Raw genomic sequence first — 19,639 nt, forward strand, 5'->3', positions numbered from 1 at the left:
ATGTCAACAAACTTGCATCTCTCAGGTCTGTGTATAACGTTGGCAATGAAATTAAGTTAATTCACTGTTGGTTTTAATGACATATGAGTATCAGGCTACACATCCAAGTAATAGCCAATAGACACAGACAAACATTACTTTCCTGACAGGCACCTAATTAGACACACCACCAATACAGTGTAATCATGCCTTTAAAGGTAAGTGTTAAAAAAGTAAAAAATCAATATGAAATATTCAAATGACACAATACTTTAGGCTACTTGCAATTATGAACACCAAACTATATGAAATCCAATGCATATGAATAAAATATATAATATAGGCTATAATATATACAATGTAAGGGATAATGTATTGTCTGCCGGTAATTATCAGAAAATAAGTCCAGACAGGGAGAACAGAACCCCAACTGATGGCAGTAAGGTGGTAGAGGGTCCCTGTAGCGAAGGGAGAGAGCAGTGACCCCACCCGGTGTTGAACCCAGGTCTCTGGGGTACAAACCCTGCAGCTTGACCGCAACGGCAAAGAGCCAGGCCCATTGGTATGGCAGTCAGAGCACATACTCAACTGTAGTGACGGTACTCCGTCACAGTCCCCAAATCAAATTCTGCTTAGGGCCCCATCAGAGCTTGGGCCAGCTCTGGGGATGAGAATTGAAATAAAGGGATGACAACTTGCATTTAGGTATTATATTAAAGTACAGAACTGAGGAGGAACTTGAACCTAATACATTTTTTTTTTTAATCTCAAATGGAAAGAAGGAAACAGACATCTATTCACAGCTTTTTTAACCATTTTATACATTTAACCAAGTAACACACAACACTCAAGTACAACACTGTGTTTATACGATGTCCCAAAGTGTTGGTGCTCCTGTCCCAGGAGATTCATGCTTTTGTTTTTACTGTATTTTAGTTGTGATATTTCTTTTGTTGACATTTTAAAGCAATAAAAAGAGTGCAATAGCAAGACAATTAACTGGAGCAATTGTTACTTTCAACCACTAGGTGCAACCAAAGCCCACATTTTGCAGCTGGAATAGCATGATAAAAACTTAGCACACCTTCCAAGCACAGTCTTCATTCAAACATATATTTCACAATGCTTACATTTCTTAGATCACTCTCTGAAGACATATGAGACTTACAGTATGTGTGGTACAGCATAGCTTCACTAAGTCACTATACAACTATGATTATTAGTCTCAGAAGTGACCTTTTTATAGTTTGTACTAACATTAAGCGTTTCAATGCATTTTGTCATTACTAAGAACATTTTCCTCATAGTAAATGTTTGCTATGGTGTCAAAGGTTATGTGGCCATGTGAATGTTGTAAAAAGGACGTCAGAAGGTTCAAGCAGACAAAACTGATTATCTTTATATGTGTTTGTATGTGAAAGCTCACAGATGAATAACTGAAAATCCAGAATGACAAAAATCCTCCTGAACTGTAATTGCTATGAGCCCTCTGTATGGAAAGTGAGCATGATCTCATTAACCCTATTGTGAATCAACCCTTCCGGCTTGCACACGCCACACTCTGGCTAAGAGCCACCCTTCCATTGGCTGGCTCCAGGGAGCCCTCGGCTGATAAAGGCTCTGACTGCCTTCCCTGCTCCCCATCACTCTGCTGTGTCCACCTCTAGGAGTGAAGGTGTGAGATAGGGACTGACGACAGAGAGGACGGTCCAGCGCTTGACAGTGTGAGTACCCCCCCCCCCCCCCCTATTCGACCTAATCCTCTGAGAAGGGTTGGGTAGGCTCTCTTACTCTTAATGCATCTGTGTGTGTGCATGTATTTGCTTCATGGGCTCATAGGCTATCTGATTGTGACATGAGAGATCTCCCGGTGAAATCTTGTGGAAAATACTGTGTATAACCTTAGAATGATACATTACTTACACTGCTTGATGAGTCTATGTGTGTATGTGGGTGGAGAAAGAGCGGTAGCACTTGTTGAATGAGGAGATTATTAGCTATGGTCAACGTCCACAGAAAACTCACTAGCGTGCCAGTTAGAAAATAGGTCGATGTAGCCTACCTGTTTGGCTCTAATGACTGGATGTGGTAGATATCTTTTGTTTATTTGTTCAGGAGCAGGTATTATGATAATATTTGGTTGTAACAAATATATGTTAACTAAATATATTTCACTAATATAATTTACTTTATCGACAATAAGGGAAAGCTACAGATCACTGACGATTCTAAAAGTATTTGGTTTAAAGTCATATCCAAGGACCTTTAAAAGATAGTGAAGTGCGGTGAAGACAAAAAGTTCAAAGGAACTAATTCACGCATAGCTGATAAACCCAATATTATATATTTCCCAAAGTGTGTCATGATCATTTCTACTCACCCAGCAATTTAATTCAATCCAAGTGATAGCCTAAACCTAAAAAGTCACTTTCATGCATCCGCGATCTGTGTGGAACACTGACCCTATTTGCCCACTACACCGGTGGCATTCGACGCACACGTTTCGGACAGTAGGCTACCTAGTGAAGGTTATCTCAGCGACAGTTTGAATTAGGCTAATGTAAGTCTAATCCTAATATTTAATCACTTTTGGCTGTTTCACCGTGTCCAATTAACTAGCCACTGGTCTGGTCTGATGTGTAGGCTAGTCTACACGATAAAGGCATTCACTAATGTTTGTGCTGCAGCTGGATCAGATCGACCGGAGTTTGTTGTTTTTTAACCCTTGGCTGCTTGGCATAGTGCAAATTAAATGTTCAGAATTTGATTAGGCTATGTGGTCTTCAAAAACATTAGAAAGCTGTCAGGCCATTCATTTTCTTAAATTAAGCTACTAAAACGGTAGGCTTAGGTTTTAACTGCCCACAATTAGGAAAGACAATATATAGGCTACAGTAGGCATAATGTCTCCTCTGAAAATCAACTCTGTCATCTTGTGCAGTAAAATTTCAGGACGTGTAGGGTTCATTGAGAGAAGAGATAGCTCTTGTTTTTCTTTTTGCTTTTACTTTGGATTTGATTGACGTGATTTCGGCCACCGAACGCTTTTTCTGTACGGCTTTACGGCATGAGATTGTTTTAAAACCTAGACCTCACTTGGTAGGCCTACCCATATGTCTATGGGCCTACCCCTTCACCCACCTGTATTAGTGTGCATTACATCGGATTAGAGACAGAAACTGTTTGCGCCTGTGAATCCGGGCACAGGTGAAAGGATTAGAGGCTTTTGTAATTACACTTGCTCAAAGGGGGCATGTGGTGACACCGAGGTAAACTCTAATGCCAAATGTAAAGACTTATGTACCTAATACAAGACGTTTAAGTATGGCTCTTTCCAGGCTTGGCGTTGACTGAGCGTTCCATGAATAAACTATACCTGAGCTAAAATAGGTGTAAAACTGTGCAGCACTATCCACTCTGAAGCTGATTGGGATCTGATCAAATGTGTGTATGGAGCATGAATGTGTATGCAGAGTCTACACTAAATGGATCAAAACATGTCTATTTGACAACACAGATTATAAAGTTAATTTCTTACATTATGGGATATCTTTACTAAAGCCCCAAAACACCCGAAAGCGGATGCTTCATATATGTCATTGTATTTTAGCTGTGGAGATGGATGCAACAGAGTTTCGGAGGCGTGGGAGAGAGATGGTGGACTACATTGCTGACTATATTGAAAACATTGAGAAGAGGCAGGTCTACCCAGATGTGGAGCCCGGCTACCTGAGGGGTCTGATCCCACAAGAGGCTCCCGAGGACCCAGACAGCTATGATGATGTGGTCAAGGACATCGAGAGGGTCATCATGCCAGGGGTAGGAACAGATAGCCACCTGTTTGTAAAAACATGACACATCACTTTTGAACATTTGTGTTGCTGATGTTCAACTCTTCACTAGATATTTAGATCTGAATCTCTATTTAGTCAGATTTCTCCCGCTGGACAATTCAGCAGATATGTCCCGTTCTTCTGCCACACTCTTATCTTATTAAGTGTTCAAAGTTCAAAGCTTGTTGCGCCACTGGTGTGTGTAGCTCAAAGTATCTGAAGTTCAGAGCCTTTTCATTTTGGCTGCACAACAATACACTACCAAACGATCAGAATCACAGACTCTTCAATAGCCAGCCTCTTTGAGTCATGACCTGCTAATAAATTATTTTCATCCAGTCGTAAAGTGTTCAGTTTGACTGTCTAAAACTAATTCCTCCCCAAACACCTCTTTGTAAGTGAATTAAGAAACGTAAGTTAATGAGTGACTCACTACTGGAAAATCCTGCAAGGAAGGCAGAGCTATAGACTGCCTCGGGCCTCTCTCTCTCTCTCTCTCTCTCTGCAATAATTAATTCTATTTGACTTTGCCAAGTCACTAGGTGAAATGTTTGTGTGGATGCAAGCTGCAGCCATAACAGAACAGAAATGGAATTGAACAAAGATGTAAGCAATTATCCTTCAGAAAGAATTATGTCTTTTTAGCTGTACATTTTTAGTGTGTTGCTAGGGTCCTCCATGGCAGAAACAAATTTGTGGAAAAATAAATGTAATGTTCTCCAGTTTAGTAAATTAAAGCAAAACGAGTAATGTGACAACACTAAAAATATAAACAAGATTTCCATACCACTGTTATTGTAGGGAATGGGCTGCCATGGCACCTCTATGTACTTGGAAACACCTCATATGAAAAAATAGCTTAATTGAAAATGTTTTTTCCATTTTAGAGGCCAATGTTTTGCAAGGGAGAGCGTGTTAGGATAGATGACTTGTTGAATCCTGTTGTTAACCCTAGTATTTCTTAGTGTTTTCATACTGCACTTTTTCAGTCTCCTTAAACTAGTGAAAATCCTTCTCCTTTATAGGTAACCCATTGGCACAGTCCATATTTCTATGCTTACTTCCCCACGGCCAGCTCATTTCCGGCGATGCTGGCTGACATGCTATCTGGGGCGATTGGCTGCATCGGCTTTTCCTGGGTATGACGAATGCAGTCTTGTTTCTTTGTGCCTCTAAAGCATTTTTGAGCAATGTTGCTGGCCAATATTCCTGGTAATTGTTGTTCTGGCACATTCTCATTAATATTGGGCAACAATGCTTTTTTCCGGAGAACTTTAATCATCAGCAGGCAACTGATCATGATCATCCAATCAGAACAAATGGAACCGGTCATGTAGTTGCCCAGCAACATTGCTCAAAGAGTTGCACCATTTGGGTATTTTCTAATTTGTGCTGTTTTATCTTTGAATTTCATGATGAGAAGTACATGCATTTTAGCATCCTTATCATAATTTAATTTTGTGGGACAAATGGGAAACACTGGAATAGCAGTCATACACAAACACAATTATATAAACCTTTTGTTTGCATTTAGACACATTTACACACACACACACACACACACATACACACACACACACACATACACACACACACACACACACCAGTATTATATCACAGCACTACTACTCAGTGAAGGAGTTTTGCCAGTTAATCAGTTTAACGTATGTGTTTTTCTTAACCCCTTTATGATTGTCTAGGCTGCCAGTCCAGCCTGTACTGAACTGGAGACGGTGATGCTGGATTGGCTGGGGAAGATGCTGAACCTCCCGGAGGACTTCATAGCCGGCACCTCTGGAAAGGGGGGCGGAGTCATACAGGTGGGCTGCACTGGTAACATACTAGCCAAAATAGATAGATAGATAGATAGATGGATAGATAGATAGATACTTTATTGATCCCCAAGGGGAAATTCAAGATTCAAAATTCAAATAAGACGCTAATCTATGTGTTCAGTTTATCGATTTTGTAGTTAGGGAGGATAACAGGAGCATAGAGATTCACTGCACATTCACTCTTAGACTCAAAATGAAAAGCTTAGGTAGACCAGTCATCTGAGATTATACTATTGATAGTGCCACAAACATCTAACTGGCTAAAGACAGCATAACTTGCAAGACAATTACTTGGATATAATCGGCTACTGCTCTTCAAAATATACATTGTAATATAATGCTTATTGGAAATTAAAGGAGCATTTGGGAGATTGCACAGTGGTAGTCATCTTCTGTTGTTGTTTGCTTGTTGTTATTCAGGTTTTTGTTTGTTGTCACCATGTGCTTGAAATAGCATGACAGGTTTTGTGTGAATAATGACAGTAAAGCAAATCTTTAGGTTGAAAGCCCATCCAGTTATTTATTTTTTCTTTGGTGGAATGATACCCTTGCTTCAGCAAACATACAGCAAACAATAGAGGGATTGGGAAAAACAAACAAGTCGTGTCCCTTAAATCCTCGTACAGACACAGTTTGTCATTGATTGCCTCCCTCCAGCATCACATGCCTGGAAAAATGGCAGGAAATTGCCTTTTAACCTGTCGATCAAAAGCAAATGGTGATGGTGGCGCTTTTCGTGACACAGGCAGTTTCACATTCATTATTGGCCAGTCAACACGGCTGTGCAGCTGTGGTGTGCCGATGACAGATCAGTTTATTCCTCTTCAGCGTGGCCTCTGCCTGTCCTCCTCCTCCTCCTCCTCCTCCTCCTCCTCCTCCTCCTCTCTCTGTGTACTACTCCATGCCCATCTCACTTACTGGGGGTTCTTGCCATGGCAACAAATGGCACTCGCTTGCAAGACTAATGAGCCCCTTTTGTCATTTTGAAGCTGTTGCTTATGATAGAGCAAAGCTTGTTGGCATAAATTGAAAGATGAGACAAACAAAACTGAATGAGATTTCACTGACATTTGACAACATTTAAAAATAGAGAGAAGCTGTAACATACAGATGGGCCACATCACAACATCACAATGGGTTACAACCCCGACCCCCAAAAAAAGGGCTTGGACTATACACCTGCCCTTAAAATCGACTTGATTATTTCTGACTGTTTACTAATTAAGCAATATGACACAAGGGGGAGGGGTTTTGGTGAAGGATGTTGTCATGTCTGTAATATGGCCTTGGGTAAAGTTTAGCATTTTAAAGTTAAAATATTGTTTTGTGAAGCTATAAAAAGATGATTAGGCAAAAATATACGGTAATCGAAAAAATATTAATAGAAATAGAAGTGTACATTTAAATTTTGACTGACATGCAAATTTAATTGAATATTTAATATGCATGGTGTGAACTCAGGGCAGTGCCAGTGATGCCACGCTAGTGGCCCTCCTTGCTGCTCGACGCAGGAAGGTCCAACAGATCCTGGCTGAACAGCCTGACCGCTCTGAGGCTGACATTATTTCAAAACTGGTGGCCTACACCTCAGATCAGGTAAGACCTCAATGCCAGTCTATTATGAACACTGAGCTCCTCACTAAATATACATTCACTCGAATCAGTCCTGATGGTTACATTAAGGACACTTTCATCCCAACAGTTTATCTGTATGAGAATCTCTGCTAAAATAATTATTGTAGTTCAGAGGAGTTAACATGTCGAAATTCATATTAGATTGTTTTTGGAGAACATGTTTCATCCGAAAATATCTTAGCTGTAACCCATCTATATCTCTCTGTGTAGGAGCTTCAAAAAATACTGAGGAAGATCTTTTCTGTGCACTTTTAACCTTTACATACTGTAATAATCATGAAATGTTTTTTATGTTTATGTTAATAGTTCTTCTTTTGTCCACAGAGACTTACAATGACATCAATAAACATTACATTAACATTAAAATTAGCAGGGTGAAGAAAAAGTCACATAGCCTTAATATAAAAATAGCAATATTTTTTTTTATAATGCAGGCACACTCCTCTGTGGAGCGAGCTGGATTGATCGGTAGCATGAGGATGCGTAATGTTCCTACTGATGAAAAATTTGCTGTCCGGGGAGAAGCTTTCCGAAGGATCATTGAAGAGGACAAGAATGCTGGCCTAATACCAACCTATGTGAGTGAGCAAGACTTCTCATTAGCTGACAATGGCTCTTCATAGTCAAGGCCACCACTAAGCATATTTTTTGGGAGGGTTATTGATTGATTCAGTTGGTGTCTCCATTCAGTGCAGATGCCTCCCTATTCTGTGATTTTCTTCACATAATGTGATGTTAACCCAACAAACCTTGAATGTGTCAGAGGAGGCATTTCATGACATGCGTACAAGCTTATCTGGCACCCCACACACTCTGGTGCTGTGTTTACAGATGTAATTGCCCCTCCCTCTGCTTTCCTTCTGAAACTGTTGCCTGAGGACTCTGTGACCACTAACGTAGTTAGTGAAGGTTTTCTTGCCACCATAATCGAATCAGGAGGTCACCATCTGATTTTAAACACTGGTGAACAGGCCTTTGTAATACGTGCACAGTACATAAAACATATATTTTCGTTTATTCCCAGAAACAATACTGACATTGCAGAATCAAATGAAACCAGGAACCATTTTATAGTACACATGGCATGGATTTCCCCACACACTTATTTTATTTAGTTAGTTATGTTATGAAATGCTTCACCTGTATTAATCCACCCTCTCCACTCCGTTGTGTTTACAGTTCTGTGCCACACTGGGGACAACTCCATCATGTGCTTTTGATCACATCACAGAACTGGGACCTATTTGTGAGTAGTACATGTTTTTCACATTACCCATGTCTCTCTGTGTTTATCTGTGGGGTAGCTAATCTGCAGAATACACCTTCAAGTGGTACCTGAAAATATTGTCCATCAAATGCCTGCCAAGGTTCTAGGATTCACACACTGATTGGGTTCTCTGGTTCCAGGTAATGCAGAGAACATGTGGATGCATATTGATGCAGCGTATGCAGGAAGCTCCTTCATTTGTCCTGAATTCAGGCCTCTCCTGAATGGTGTTGAGGTAATAATAGCAGTCCATCATATGTATAATGAAAGATGCCAGTTTACACAATGTACCAAAAACCTCTTGATTTGTTCAGTAGCCTACAAGTGGTAGTTTATTTAACATGAGAAAGATTCCACAAACAGTGTTATATGTTCAATGTATAGATCATGGTTAGTCTAATGTTATAATTATTGTATCATTTTCCTGCTATGACTGACAAGTCATTTTTACTTTTTACATAACCCATTTGTGCATGTATTAAATTAAAGAATTTAATAATATAATATATAATATAATATATCCCTAATATGTTAAAACATTTCAAATAGAAGTTCAGAGTAAATATAGTGAATAATGTGCAGATGGGTGTGGCTATTTGCAAAGATGTTAGACTAATACTGTAGAATAATAATTCATCCCTACTATTAAATACAAAACACAAATGAAGACTCTCCCTGCTCTGGGGCTAACAGGGGTTGTCTGCATGTGCGGGGACAGAGCAGCACTTAAATGTCAAGAGAGGAGTTCACAGAGTGACTGATGTGTTTAGAAATCTGTGCAAAATTAGAAATCCTTAATCTTCCATTGAATTTCAAGGCCTCTCCTGCTGAGGCGTATTGCTGGTGTGCACCCTGATAAGGGTAAAGTAATTTCCTGAGGCACTAGCAGACCTTTAGATAACTCGCAAGCTGAAATATCACTGTTTATTGTCAGCATGAGTTCAAGCAATGGTAGTCAATAGGGCTCATCTGTATGGAAAAAAGACCAGACCATTATCTTTGAATTGACTGACAGCTGTGTCCAGTAGGGCTCGAAACTGGCTTAGTAACAGTTTCCAGGAAGTGAAGTGGCACACAGCACCCAGTCAAACGGAAGCCTTCTCATCACGTCTGTGCTGTCCTTTTGTATTCCACTGGCTGTTTTTATTGCGGCAGATGGAGAGGATATTTGAAAAGCAGAACAGCAAACAGATGAAACAGCAGATACTAGTGTTTCTCACTTTATGAAAATGGACATGTGTGATTCATGATTGTTAAACAAAAGAATTACGCACAAGTGTGTGCAAATAAACAGCACCAACATTTCTCTTGTGAAGTTTTAGTATTTCTGTCAACCAGTGCAACCAGCTCTATTTTTTTATTCTACACAATTTGCCATGATGTTTATAATTAATGAAATATAATGTGGGGTACTATACTGTAGTATCAGTCTGAAATGATGAGGTGAGATGAAATGAGGACAATACGTGAAGCCCAAGAACACCATTAACTGCGTCAGTGCTGGCTGTGCTGAACTATGCTTTATTACAGTACCTTACTGCAAGATCTTTTTATTTTCTTCCAGTTTGCAGACTCGTTCAATTTTAACCCACACAAATGGCTTTTGGTCAACTTTGACTGCTCCACAATGTGGTGAGAACACAGAATGTTTCTCTCAGGAACATAATGTTCTAATACATGAAATACATATAGATGTATAAAATGTCATATTTGTGCTCTCCATCTCACTCCAATGTCTAGTTATTTCTACATCATACAATAATGATGTGTTCACTTTCTTTTCTACAGGGTAAAGAGGAGATCCGACCTTATCGGGGCTTTCAAAATGGATCCTCTCTACCTTAAACATGATCACGAAGAATCAGGTAATGCAAGACAATAACTAGGAGAACCAGTTGTGCAATATTTGCACAAAAGGTGCAGACTGAAGTTGTTCACCATATATATTCAAACATACCTATAGTTTACCTATAGGGAGTACCTCCCTCCTGATGTTAATATTCATTACAATAGTCTAATGATCATACATATTTGATGACGGTTCATTATGAAAATGATTGCTGAAAACCAGAGGCTAGCTGGCTGTAGTAAACGACCAAATGATTCAATAGCTGTTAAGACGTACAGGCTCCTGACCTCCTGTAGAGAGCTTGAGCAATTACTTTCATGTCCACGTCATGGCCAACAGTCTGTCTGCTTAGTCACCTGAAAGCTATCCCATGCTTGCCTTATACTGAGCAGGAAGACTGTGATGATCATGGTCAAATAAACACTGACCAGAGCTACTACCTAAACATAATACATTGGGAGTGTGTGAGCATGTGTGTATGTGAAAGAGATTGGGAGAGAGAAGCAATAGTTAGTAAATCTTTTTGGTATCAATAATGCACTGTAATGGTATTTTTTATATCACATATGAATGAAGACCCAGTCAGGCCAATGGTAGGAAAAATCAGGAACAGTTTTATTTACAATGATGCGCATCAAAGGAGAGACAGCATGACTTTGCATATAGATCCACCAGCTGCTCTAACTAGACAAGGACATAGTTAGGGTTTAAGTATCCTTCCAGGCTGACGGGAGATGGAGTTGTTCATCCCATCTTACATGGACCACACTGAATCAGACCCTGATTAGTGCCAACCTGGCAATCCGCTGCAGATAACTACTGACACAGGGGATGCACCCATGCAGAACAGCGAAACACTGCAAAACCATAACATTCCCTTTTATCTTTAAACTGATAGTCACTCACAGATATACACATGGACAGGATAGGAACAGAATGAAATAAAATCAGTCATCTCATGTGTGGAAGAACAACCGAAACACCAGGACATTACTACTTATGATACTACTACTAATACTACTACTACTTTTAATATAGAAATCATAAGTTCTGAATCCAACATTCTCAACTGCTAAGAAACGGTGTGAGTGGTTTTTGCCTCTCCGCTTGGCAGTGGAATTACCTGGAATGTAGCGAGAGAGGCTCTTGCCTTTACCTGTATTGATGTCGTCCTGCTCTGTGCTCATCCCCCTGCCGCCGTGACGCTCCTGAATGAGATGCAGATAAAAGCAGCGCCGCTGTGGAGGCTAGCCTGCAGCTGTGCCTGCTGCCTCACCATAATTGTGCTGACAGGAAGACAAAAGACGGACCCTCTTCCCTCCCACGACCTGCCAGGCAGCTGACCCTTAGTGGGCTCACAGACAAAGCCAGTGGATATTCTTGTAGAGAGAGAAAGCAGGAGAGAGAGAGAGAGAAAACAAAACAGGCAAATGAGATTACAGGTTATTGCCTTCGCTGGAGAGCTGAGGGCTTCTCTCTGTTTAGTTGTCAGTGACATCAGTCAATCTGTGGTTTGTGTGCAGTACAAGAGCACAGCCCATGAATAACCTCCAAATAAGCCAGTTTTCATACAGTTGCAGCTTATTTGAGTGAAAAAATAACAATTAGAAAGTGACATTTGTCATCACTATCAAAACAAATGAACAAGCTATTCAGTTTCTCTACGGTTGTTTATATGTGTAGTGTAAATTCAAATGTCTGATACATCAACTAATGAATTGTCAGCCCATTATCAGCTTTGACAAAGAATGATTAACCTCTGTTTATTTTGCTCTTTCAGGACTGATCACAGATTACAGAGTAAGTGGCTGAATCTAATATTTATGTTTAACTTATTTTTGGTTTTATTTCATCCAAATGTGTAACATCAACAGTATTTTTTTTGTTTTTCATTTGATTTAAACACACATCGCAATTTGAATCCTTCATACTCAGTCATGCTGACTGTTCTTAACACATTTTCCAGTTTGTTTGTTTGTTTGGGCCTAGAGTCAGACTGATGTGTACCATGTGTGCTGCCACTGATGTCAGTGTAATTTCATCCCCTTAAAGTCGAAGTCCTCTGACATTGACAGAAAACATCAGGACTGTACACAGCACTGCACCAGTCATAATCTATCATGATAATAATGTCCCCTCTGACTATTTCCCCTGTGTGTGTGAGTTTGTGTGGATGTGGTGGTACCATGTCAGTTTACTGATGTGTGGATATACAGCTCTGGAAAAAATGAAGAGACCACTGCACATTTTTCTGATGTCATCCTGCGGTTGCTGAGTGACATTCGAATGAGTTGACGGTCATATTCAAATTATAAGTATATATACTTTTTTGATCCCGTGAGGGAAATTTGGTCTTTTCATTTAACCCAATCGGTGAATTAGTGAAACACAAACAGCACACAGTGAGGTGAAGCACACACTAATCCCGGTGCAGTGAGCTGCCTGCTACAACGGCGGCGCTCGGGGAGTAGTGAGGGGTTAAGTGCCTTGCTCAAGGGCACTTCAGCCGCGGCCCACTGGTCAGGGCTCGAACCGGCAACCCTCTGGTTACAAGTCCAGAGTGCTAACCAGTGGGCCACGGCTGCCCACACATTTTGCAGTGGTCTCTTAATTTGGAATACTTTATGTACATGTATATTTGTATTTATGTATTTGTTTGGGGTGAATATGCCTGTAGTCTGTAGTGGGTTCTCCCACCAATGTTGGTGAATGTGTGTTTGTGTGTGTGTGTGTGTGTGTGTGTGTGTGTGTGTGTGTTCTGATGAAGCAACCAGACATGTCATTTCTAATAGCATCTCTCTGGCCCCTGCAGCACTGGCAGATTCCACTAGGCCGACGCTTTCGCTCTCTGAAGATGTGGTTTGTCTTCCGCATGTATGGAATCAAAGGCCTGCAGGACTACATACGTCAGGTAGCAGCCACTCACTGGCTCCTGTCAATCAAATTTGCCGTGCTAAATTAGGCAGCAGTACAAGGATGCTAGTCATTAAGCCTTGGTCTGTTTCACTGCAAGTGCACAACATGTGCAGTGCCTCGCTTATTGACACAGAAAGTGCTGGTCAATGTACACCCTAACAGTTTGCACTTGCATAACAGCAGCAGTAGATAGATAGATAGATAGATAGATAGATACTTTATTGATCCCCAGGGGAAATAACACCTAGTCATGTTAGGTCAGCTGCCTATCTTTGTGGGAACATTGGCTTATTATACCTGGGGCCTGTACTACGAAGCGGGGTTACTGGCTTATCTGGGTAACTTCGAGAGTAACTTGATCACGTGTGGCGTAACTTCCCGATTAACCCGTACTACGGAAGGTGGATAGGTTTTAACCGAGGTATGCTGCCATGGCAATTCACGCTGCATCTCAAACCTGCTCCGACCAGGTTATGTTCTTGGTTAACCCGAGGTTTCCGTTAACCACACCCTTTATAAGTACCACCCCTCCACTAACAATTTCTCCCGAGACATGTCGGCGTACCTGGATGATCCATACGACATTGGAGCGCAAATCGTGAGGGACTCTCTTCGCAGGGCGAGGGGTTTTAGAGACCGCCAGAAAATATATATAGCCTACCCGGACGATATTCTCTATGAAGATATAGATTGTCGGCCGAGGGAATTCGTTATCTTTGTCAGATGATCTAGGAAGACGTCTCATAGCAATGCCCGTACGTGGACATTCATGTATTCCATCGGTGATGCAAGAATACTGTATATCCAAAAATAAATCGGACATAGGCCTACAGTATGCTGAACATCTGAGCAAGAATAACCTAAAATAAATCGGACATAGCCTACTGTAGGCCTAATAAATAAAAATCACCATTTTAACAAACTTGTTGAATTGAATGTCATATTACTGAACCCTGCACATAAAGGCTACACATTTCCACAGCACCAGAATCCGACCGAATGCCTCCCTCAACCCCCTCCATAATCGGCCTTCCACTATTATTTACGATGGCCAACTCTTCTGCTACTGTAAAACACGCTGGTGCCTTTCCTCCTACAGTAGGCTAGTGTTCAAAGACACCTTTTTCTTGTTAGCTGTAAAACAGAGGCCAAGTGAAGGCTATAAGCTAGGCCTACATGTTTTCATAATTAAGAAATATTAATGCAAGCTACTACATAAACCTACTATTCTGAATAATGTTTTTGTGTTTTATTTTCACCTGCTGCCATGTGCGTTTGGCAATGGTGTTGCATCTGAAATGTTCACAGAAATAGGCATACACTAAATCAGTCAATGGGGGCTACTTAAACATTCAATTATCCTTATTACTGTAATCTATATGCCCACTTCTGAATTGGGTTGCATCTGTAGGCCTTTCTATGAACTCAAAATAGGCTATTTAATTATTTCAACTCATTTCAGACATTCCGCAAGCTACTAATCCTCCGTAACACATATTTGAAGAACATGTAGGAATAAAACTTTACTTTTAGGCATTTAGGCTACCCGATCTGCAATACGTTGCCAACAGCCTTGCTTTGTTCACTGCCGAAGTATTTGATTTTTGTCGTAGAGTGGGTTTTAATTCCTCATAACTTGTCATAATAATTGTGCATTCCTCATCCGTAAAATAAGGTGATTGCGTCATCATTGAAAGTGGTGACTTGCGCTGCAACCCGCCCCTTTTATGTTAACGCGCACAAACTCCAATTAGGTTAACCCCGGCTCAACAAATCAACTTCATAATCAGCGTCGTAGTACCGATTAACACCAAATAAGATAACCAGGTTTTGTCAACCCCGGTTTAACAAAGTAACCCTGGGTTACATCTGGGTAGGTTACTTCGTAGTACAGGTCCCTGGACAGTAGTTCTGAACCAGTTGTTTAGAAAATAATTGTGTCAGTTCTGAGATAAATGCACACAGTAACACTAAAACCTTATTCCAGATGGTTACCAAACATCTAAACTACAAAGGTATAACTCGGTTTATAGACACCACTAAAACTCAAGGTTGTTGACTCTCCATAAAAGAGTTATCTATAAATCCAGTAGTAACATGAGATTAAGAGCATCTATTTAGAACTGCGCATGCGCAATGCTTCACGAATCACGACACACCAACCTCGCTCTAGCTGTGAGAACACAACACATGATGTAGACACGATGTATTCACAACATACCACATGATTGGCACTATGTATTCACATGTCAACTTTTGGCGGCGGAATGGGTGGAATATGTGTAGACGACTGCCATGTCTGCGTTAAGAACTATACACATACATTTCTGTGGGAGATTCTTTGAGTGCTGTGTCTCCTCATTAGAGGTCTCTGGTAGCACTGCCAAGTCTGGTTTCTGCTGAGACTAAGAAAGCCCAGCATTTAACATTATTCAATTTCATCACTTCAGAAAGAAAGTACCAATAACATCATAATCAAGCCACAGTGTGACATGAAACTATAACAACATTACACCCCTCTGTGCAAGCGCCACTCTTACAACAGGCTCTTGAATCACTCCTTGTTAAAGACCACAGCATTTTCTAAGAAAGAGGATGTGGTCAGTTATTCACTTCAGTTAGCTGCTAATGATGATATGATGACGTATTCCGTTAATTGAATAGAAATGTATGAATCAGTAGCAGAGCTGGCTTTACTCCATGGAAATAATGGGTAACATCGCCACCCGGTGGTTGCATTGAAAAAGTTCTGTTAGAATAGTCTTAGATTATTTTACATTCAGTGACCTGGGCTCAGACATTTTTTTAAATCATTATACAGAATGTTTTTCTCAAGCTGTTGTATCCATGCATTTTTTTCCTACCACACCACCATTTGGATTTTAAATGCATTCCTTTCGTTGACCACTCTTTCCTCTTACAGCATGTGTGTTTGGCTAAAGAATTTGAAAGCATGGTGCGGAATGATCCCCGATTTGAGATCAGTGCAGATGTTATATTGGGCCTTGTCTGCTTTAGACTTAAGGTAACACTGCAATTTCACTAATCAGCATATATGCTAAACTTTTTGTTAAAAGTAAAATAATAATTATGTCAATCATAATAAAAAGCATACTTTGACATATTTCTGTAACTAAGATGTACTTTAGAATGTTACTGTTTTTAGAATGTTCACATTCTTCAACAGGGATCAAACGAATTGAATGAGGCTTTGCTGAAGCAGATCAACAGTGCCCGGAGGATCCACCTAGTCCCTTGCCAACTGGCAGGCACCTTCGTGCTCCGTTTTGCTATCTGTGCCCGCACCACAGAATTGCGCCACGTGCAGGAGGCATGGCACCACATCAGCGAGCTGGCATCAGAGCTGCTGCTAAAGCAGCGACACTGATTACCAATAGGCACCCCCTAACTAACCACATACTGTCTTACTATGTGTCCTGCCACTCTGCTAACTGTTGTGTGTGTGTGAATGTGTGTGTCTGTTTGCATATATGTGAGCCTATACATAAATGATTTCTATTTATATTAGTAAGTAGTGAGAAGGAGTCATACAAATGGCTACTGTTTGGTGGAATGAAAAGGTTACACCTTTAGGCTTCATGCTCATACTCAAATGTGATTCAGTGTGACTCAAACAAAAATGAAACCTCAAGAGAAATGGCCATGGCATTGTGCCTGGCCCTTTCCACAGTTTTACTCCATATCTCAATGGCAATCTGGTCTTTGTGTTTCAGGAGGGTGGAAACCCTACATCCATAGCTGTTCACACACACACACACACACACACACACACACACACACACACACACACACACACACATACAGCTCTGGAAAAAATGATGAGACATTTTTCTGATTCGAATGAGTTGACCGTCATATTTAAATTTGCCGTGGTCTCTTAATTTTGAATATGACCGTCAACTCATTCGAATGTTGTAACCGTAGGATGACATCAGAAAAATGTGCAGTGGTCTCCAGAGCTGTATATACTTTACAGTTAGGTTTGTTGATAGTTGATCCTTTTAAATTATGCCCAAAAATGAATACTCCTGTCCTATACATACACATGATGTGCAATGGTTGAAGGTTTAAACTGATATATTAGAAGACTGAATAAGAATTCATGTAATTTTAATGCTCTATTGTCTCACCATTTAAGGTGTCAATGGCCACTGGAGAAAATGTAAATATTGTAACAACCTACCATTAAGAAAATGTTTTACTTTTCAGAAAAGAGTTACACAGCTAATTCACAATATACCAAAGAAAAAATAGAAGAGCTGTTCGACATTGATACATGCACACATGTGGACAAAGCTGTCAATGTTTCATTTTTTAAAGAGGGTTGTAAAATGGGCTGCAAAAGGGACATAATTGTCTTGTGCACCTAGCAATGGTGTAGCCAAATGCCAAACCCAACATATTGAGAAAATATGAAGACAAAAGAACCAATGTCATTAATCAACTGCAATGAGTGCTGTGTTAAAACAAACCTACATGTAAATCCATGAATAATGGTGTATGGTTATGATTACTGGGTACAAATACTTATTTTTTAACATTAATTGGCCTTCATGTTGGTGATATATTGCACACTGAATGTCATTTACTGTCTGCATTAAAGTGTCTATATGTGTGTTTTGGTGAGTAAGAAAACTTGTGCAGGTGCTTGTATTTTTGCAAAGGATGGAAAAGGTTATATGTGTATGTATGTTTGCAACATTTGTTTTGATAGTACCAGGTGTTCAAAGTGAAGAGAAACTAAAAAATATACCCATCCAAATGAAATGCTATAATGCTATAAATCACACTGCATACATCTGGCAGTGTATAAATGTTTATACAATAAACTTATGATGTAACATAATTATGTTTGTAATGTAATAATGTGATTAATGTGTTTGTAACACATTATTAATCACATTATTATCACACTTTTTAACCTCAATCTTGAAGGGATAGAAAAGGGAAGTGGTCAGTTATTCACCAATTCAATCAGCTGATGCTAATGAGGATATTAGGCCTACAAATATTGCCATTAATTGAAGAGTGCATATATACACGCACAGCTCTGAGACCACTGCACATTTTTCTGATGTCATCTTACGGTTGTAGCCTAGTCAAAGTCCTTTTAGGCAAGTCCCTCCACTCGGCGGCCATTTGACAACGCTTTTTGGGCACTCGTCGGGCATCCATTTCGGCAGAAATGCGCGTGCGCAAGGCTTCACGACACCAATCTTGCTCCAGCGGCGAGATCACAACACATGATTGGCACGATGTCTTCACAACACACCATATGATTGGCTCAATGTATTCACATCACACTACATGATTGGCTCAGTGTATTCACATGTCGACGTTTTGCCGAGGAAGGGGTGGGATATGTGTAGACAACGGCCATATTGGCGTGACAAACTAGCCCCATGCATTTCTATGGAGTATTTTTTGAGTGCTATGTCTCCACATTAGAAAGTCTCTGGCCTAGTTGACACCAGACCCTTCTCAGTTGTAACTGAGATTGGTCTAGGGAAGGTTCAGTCACAGCCCATTTCCAAAGCATCAACAACGGACGCCGGTCTCAATGCCTCCGGACGCAATTGGAGAGACCGAAAACCAATCAGAGCAATGAAAGAAATGACCTATGCAGAGTGACAGCAAAACACATTGACTAGCCGCTGTTCTGAATGTAATTAGTGTCTACACACGGACCCAGTTGAGTGTTGCACCTAGTGAATCAGCACGTTACGATAAAGAAGCACATGTAGACACTAAATACATTCAGAATAGCGGCAGGTTCAAACACACCTGGCTCCACAGGAAACAAACAAGCTCACCGAGAGCCTTTTGTGCAACTAGTCCATTGCAACATTTTACTGTCTGGTTGTAGGTGTGGAGGGAACCGGGAATAAACAAGTGCTATTTCAAGAAAAAGTCCTTGTATATGACAGAGGTCCAACTAGCCCTGTTCCCAAGCCGAAGAATGAAACACTTTTTAATTAAACGTAATTTACAAAGACATCGTACCACACTTGATAGCTAATATTTTGTTACTAGCAACCTACATCTGTCCTCTATCGAATACAATTGCATTTTGGTGTCAGAAGTGGGATGGTGGCGCCTCTGGGACACTGAGACGGAGGAGGCTGGATACAGACATGACAGCCATGGTATACCGGTGGCTGGCAAGGAATAACCTGCAGGAGCAGCTCCTAGGTGATGGAGGTCTAGTGTTAGCAGCACCCGCAGCCCCATGATCACCTGCAGCCCTGTGGACACCAGCACACCTGCAGATTTCTGCAACGCCAGTGTCCAGCAGCCTGGACCA

The 19,639-nt window shown here is 40.6% G+C and overlaps 1 protein-coding gene across 3 annotated transcripts; it reads left to right on the plus strand.

Annotated features, from left to right (window-relative positions):
• Nucleotides 1-1,572: 1,572 nt before the first annotated feature.
• LOC121721255 (aromatic-L-amino-acid decarboxylase-like) lies at nt 1,573-18,181 on the plus strand. Of its 3 annotated transcripts, none has more exons than XM_042108020.1 (14): nt 1,573-1,703; nt 3,590-3,798; nt 4,838-4,951; nt 5,513-5,632; nt 7,109-7,243; nt 7,717-7,860; nt 8,462-8,528; nt 8,690-8,784; nt 10,114-10,181; nt 10,338-10,414; nt 12,179-12,198; nt 13,211-13,309; nt 16,238-16,339; nt 16,502-18,181. In XM_042108020.1, exons 2-14 carry the CDS (start codon nt 3,598-3,600, stop codon nt 16,700-16,702), a joined length of 1,443 nt encoding a protein of 480 aa, XP_041963954.1. In that variant the 5' UTR covers nt 1,573-1,703; nt 3,590-3,597; the 3' UTR covers nt 16,703-18,181. The 3 variants fall into 3 exon arrangements, with proteins under 3 accessions (XP_041963954.1, XP_041963953.1, XP_041963955.1); XM_042108019.1 differs by lacking the exon at nt 1,573-1,703 and adding an exon at nt 2,003-2,100; XM_042108021.1 differs by lacking the exon at nt 1,573-1,703 and adding an exon at nt 2,463-2,539.
• The last annotated feature ends 1,458 nt before the right edge of the window (nt 18,182-19,639 follow it).

This window comes from Alosa sapidissima, chromosome 10 (assembly GCF_018492685.1).
Source record: "Alosa sapidissima isolate fAloSap1 chromosome 10, fAloSap1.pri, whole genome shotgun sequence".
Classification (NCBI taxonomy): Eukaryota; Metazoa; Chordata; class Actinopteri; order Clupeiformes; family Clupeidae; genus Alosa; species Alosa sapidissima.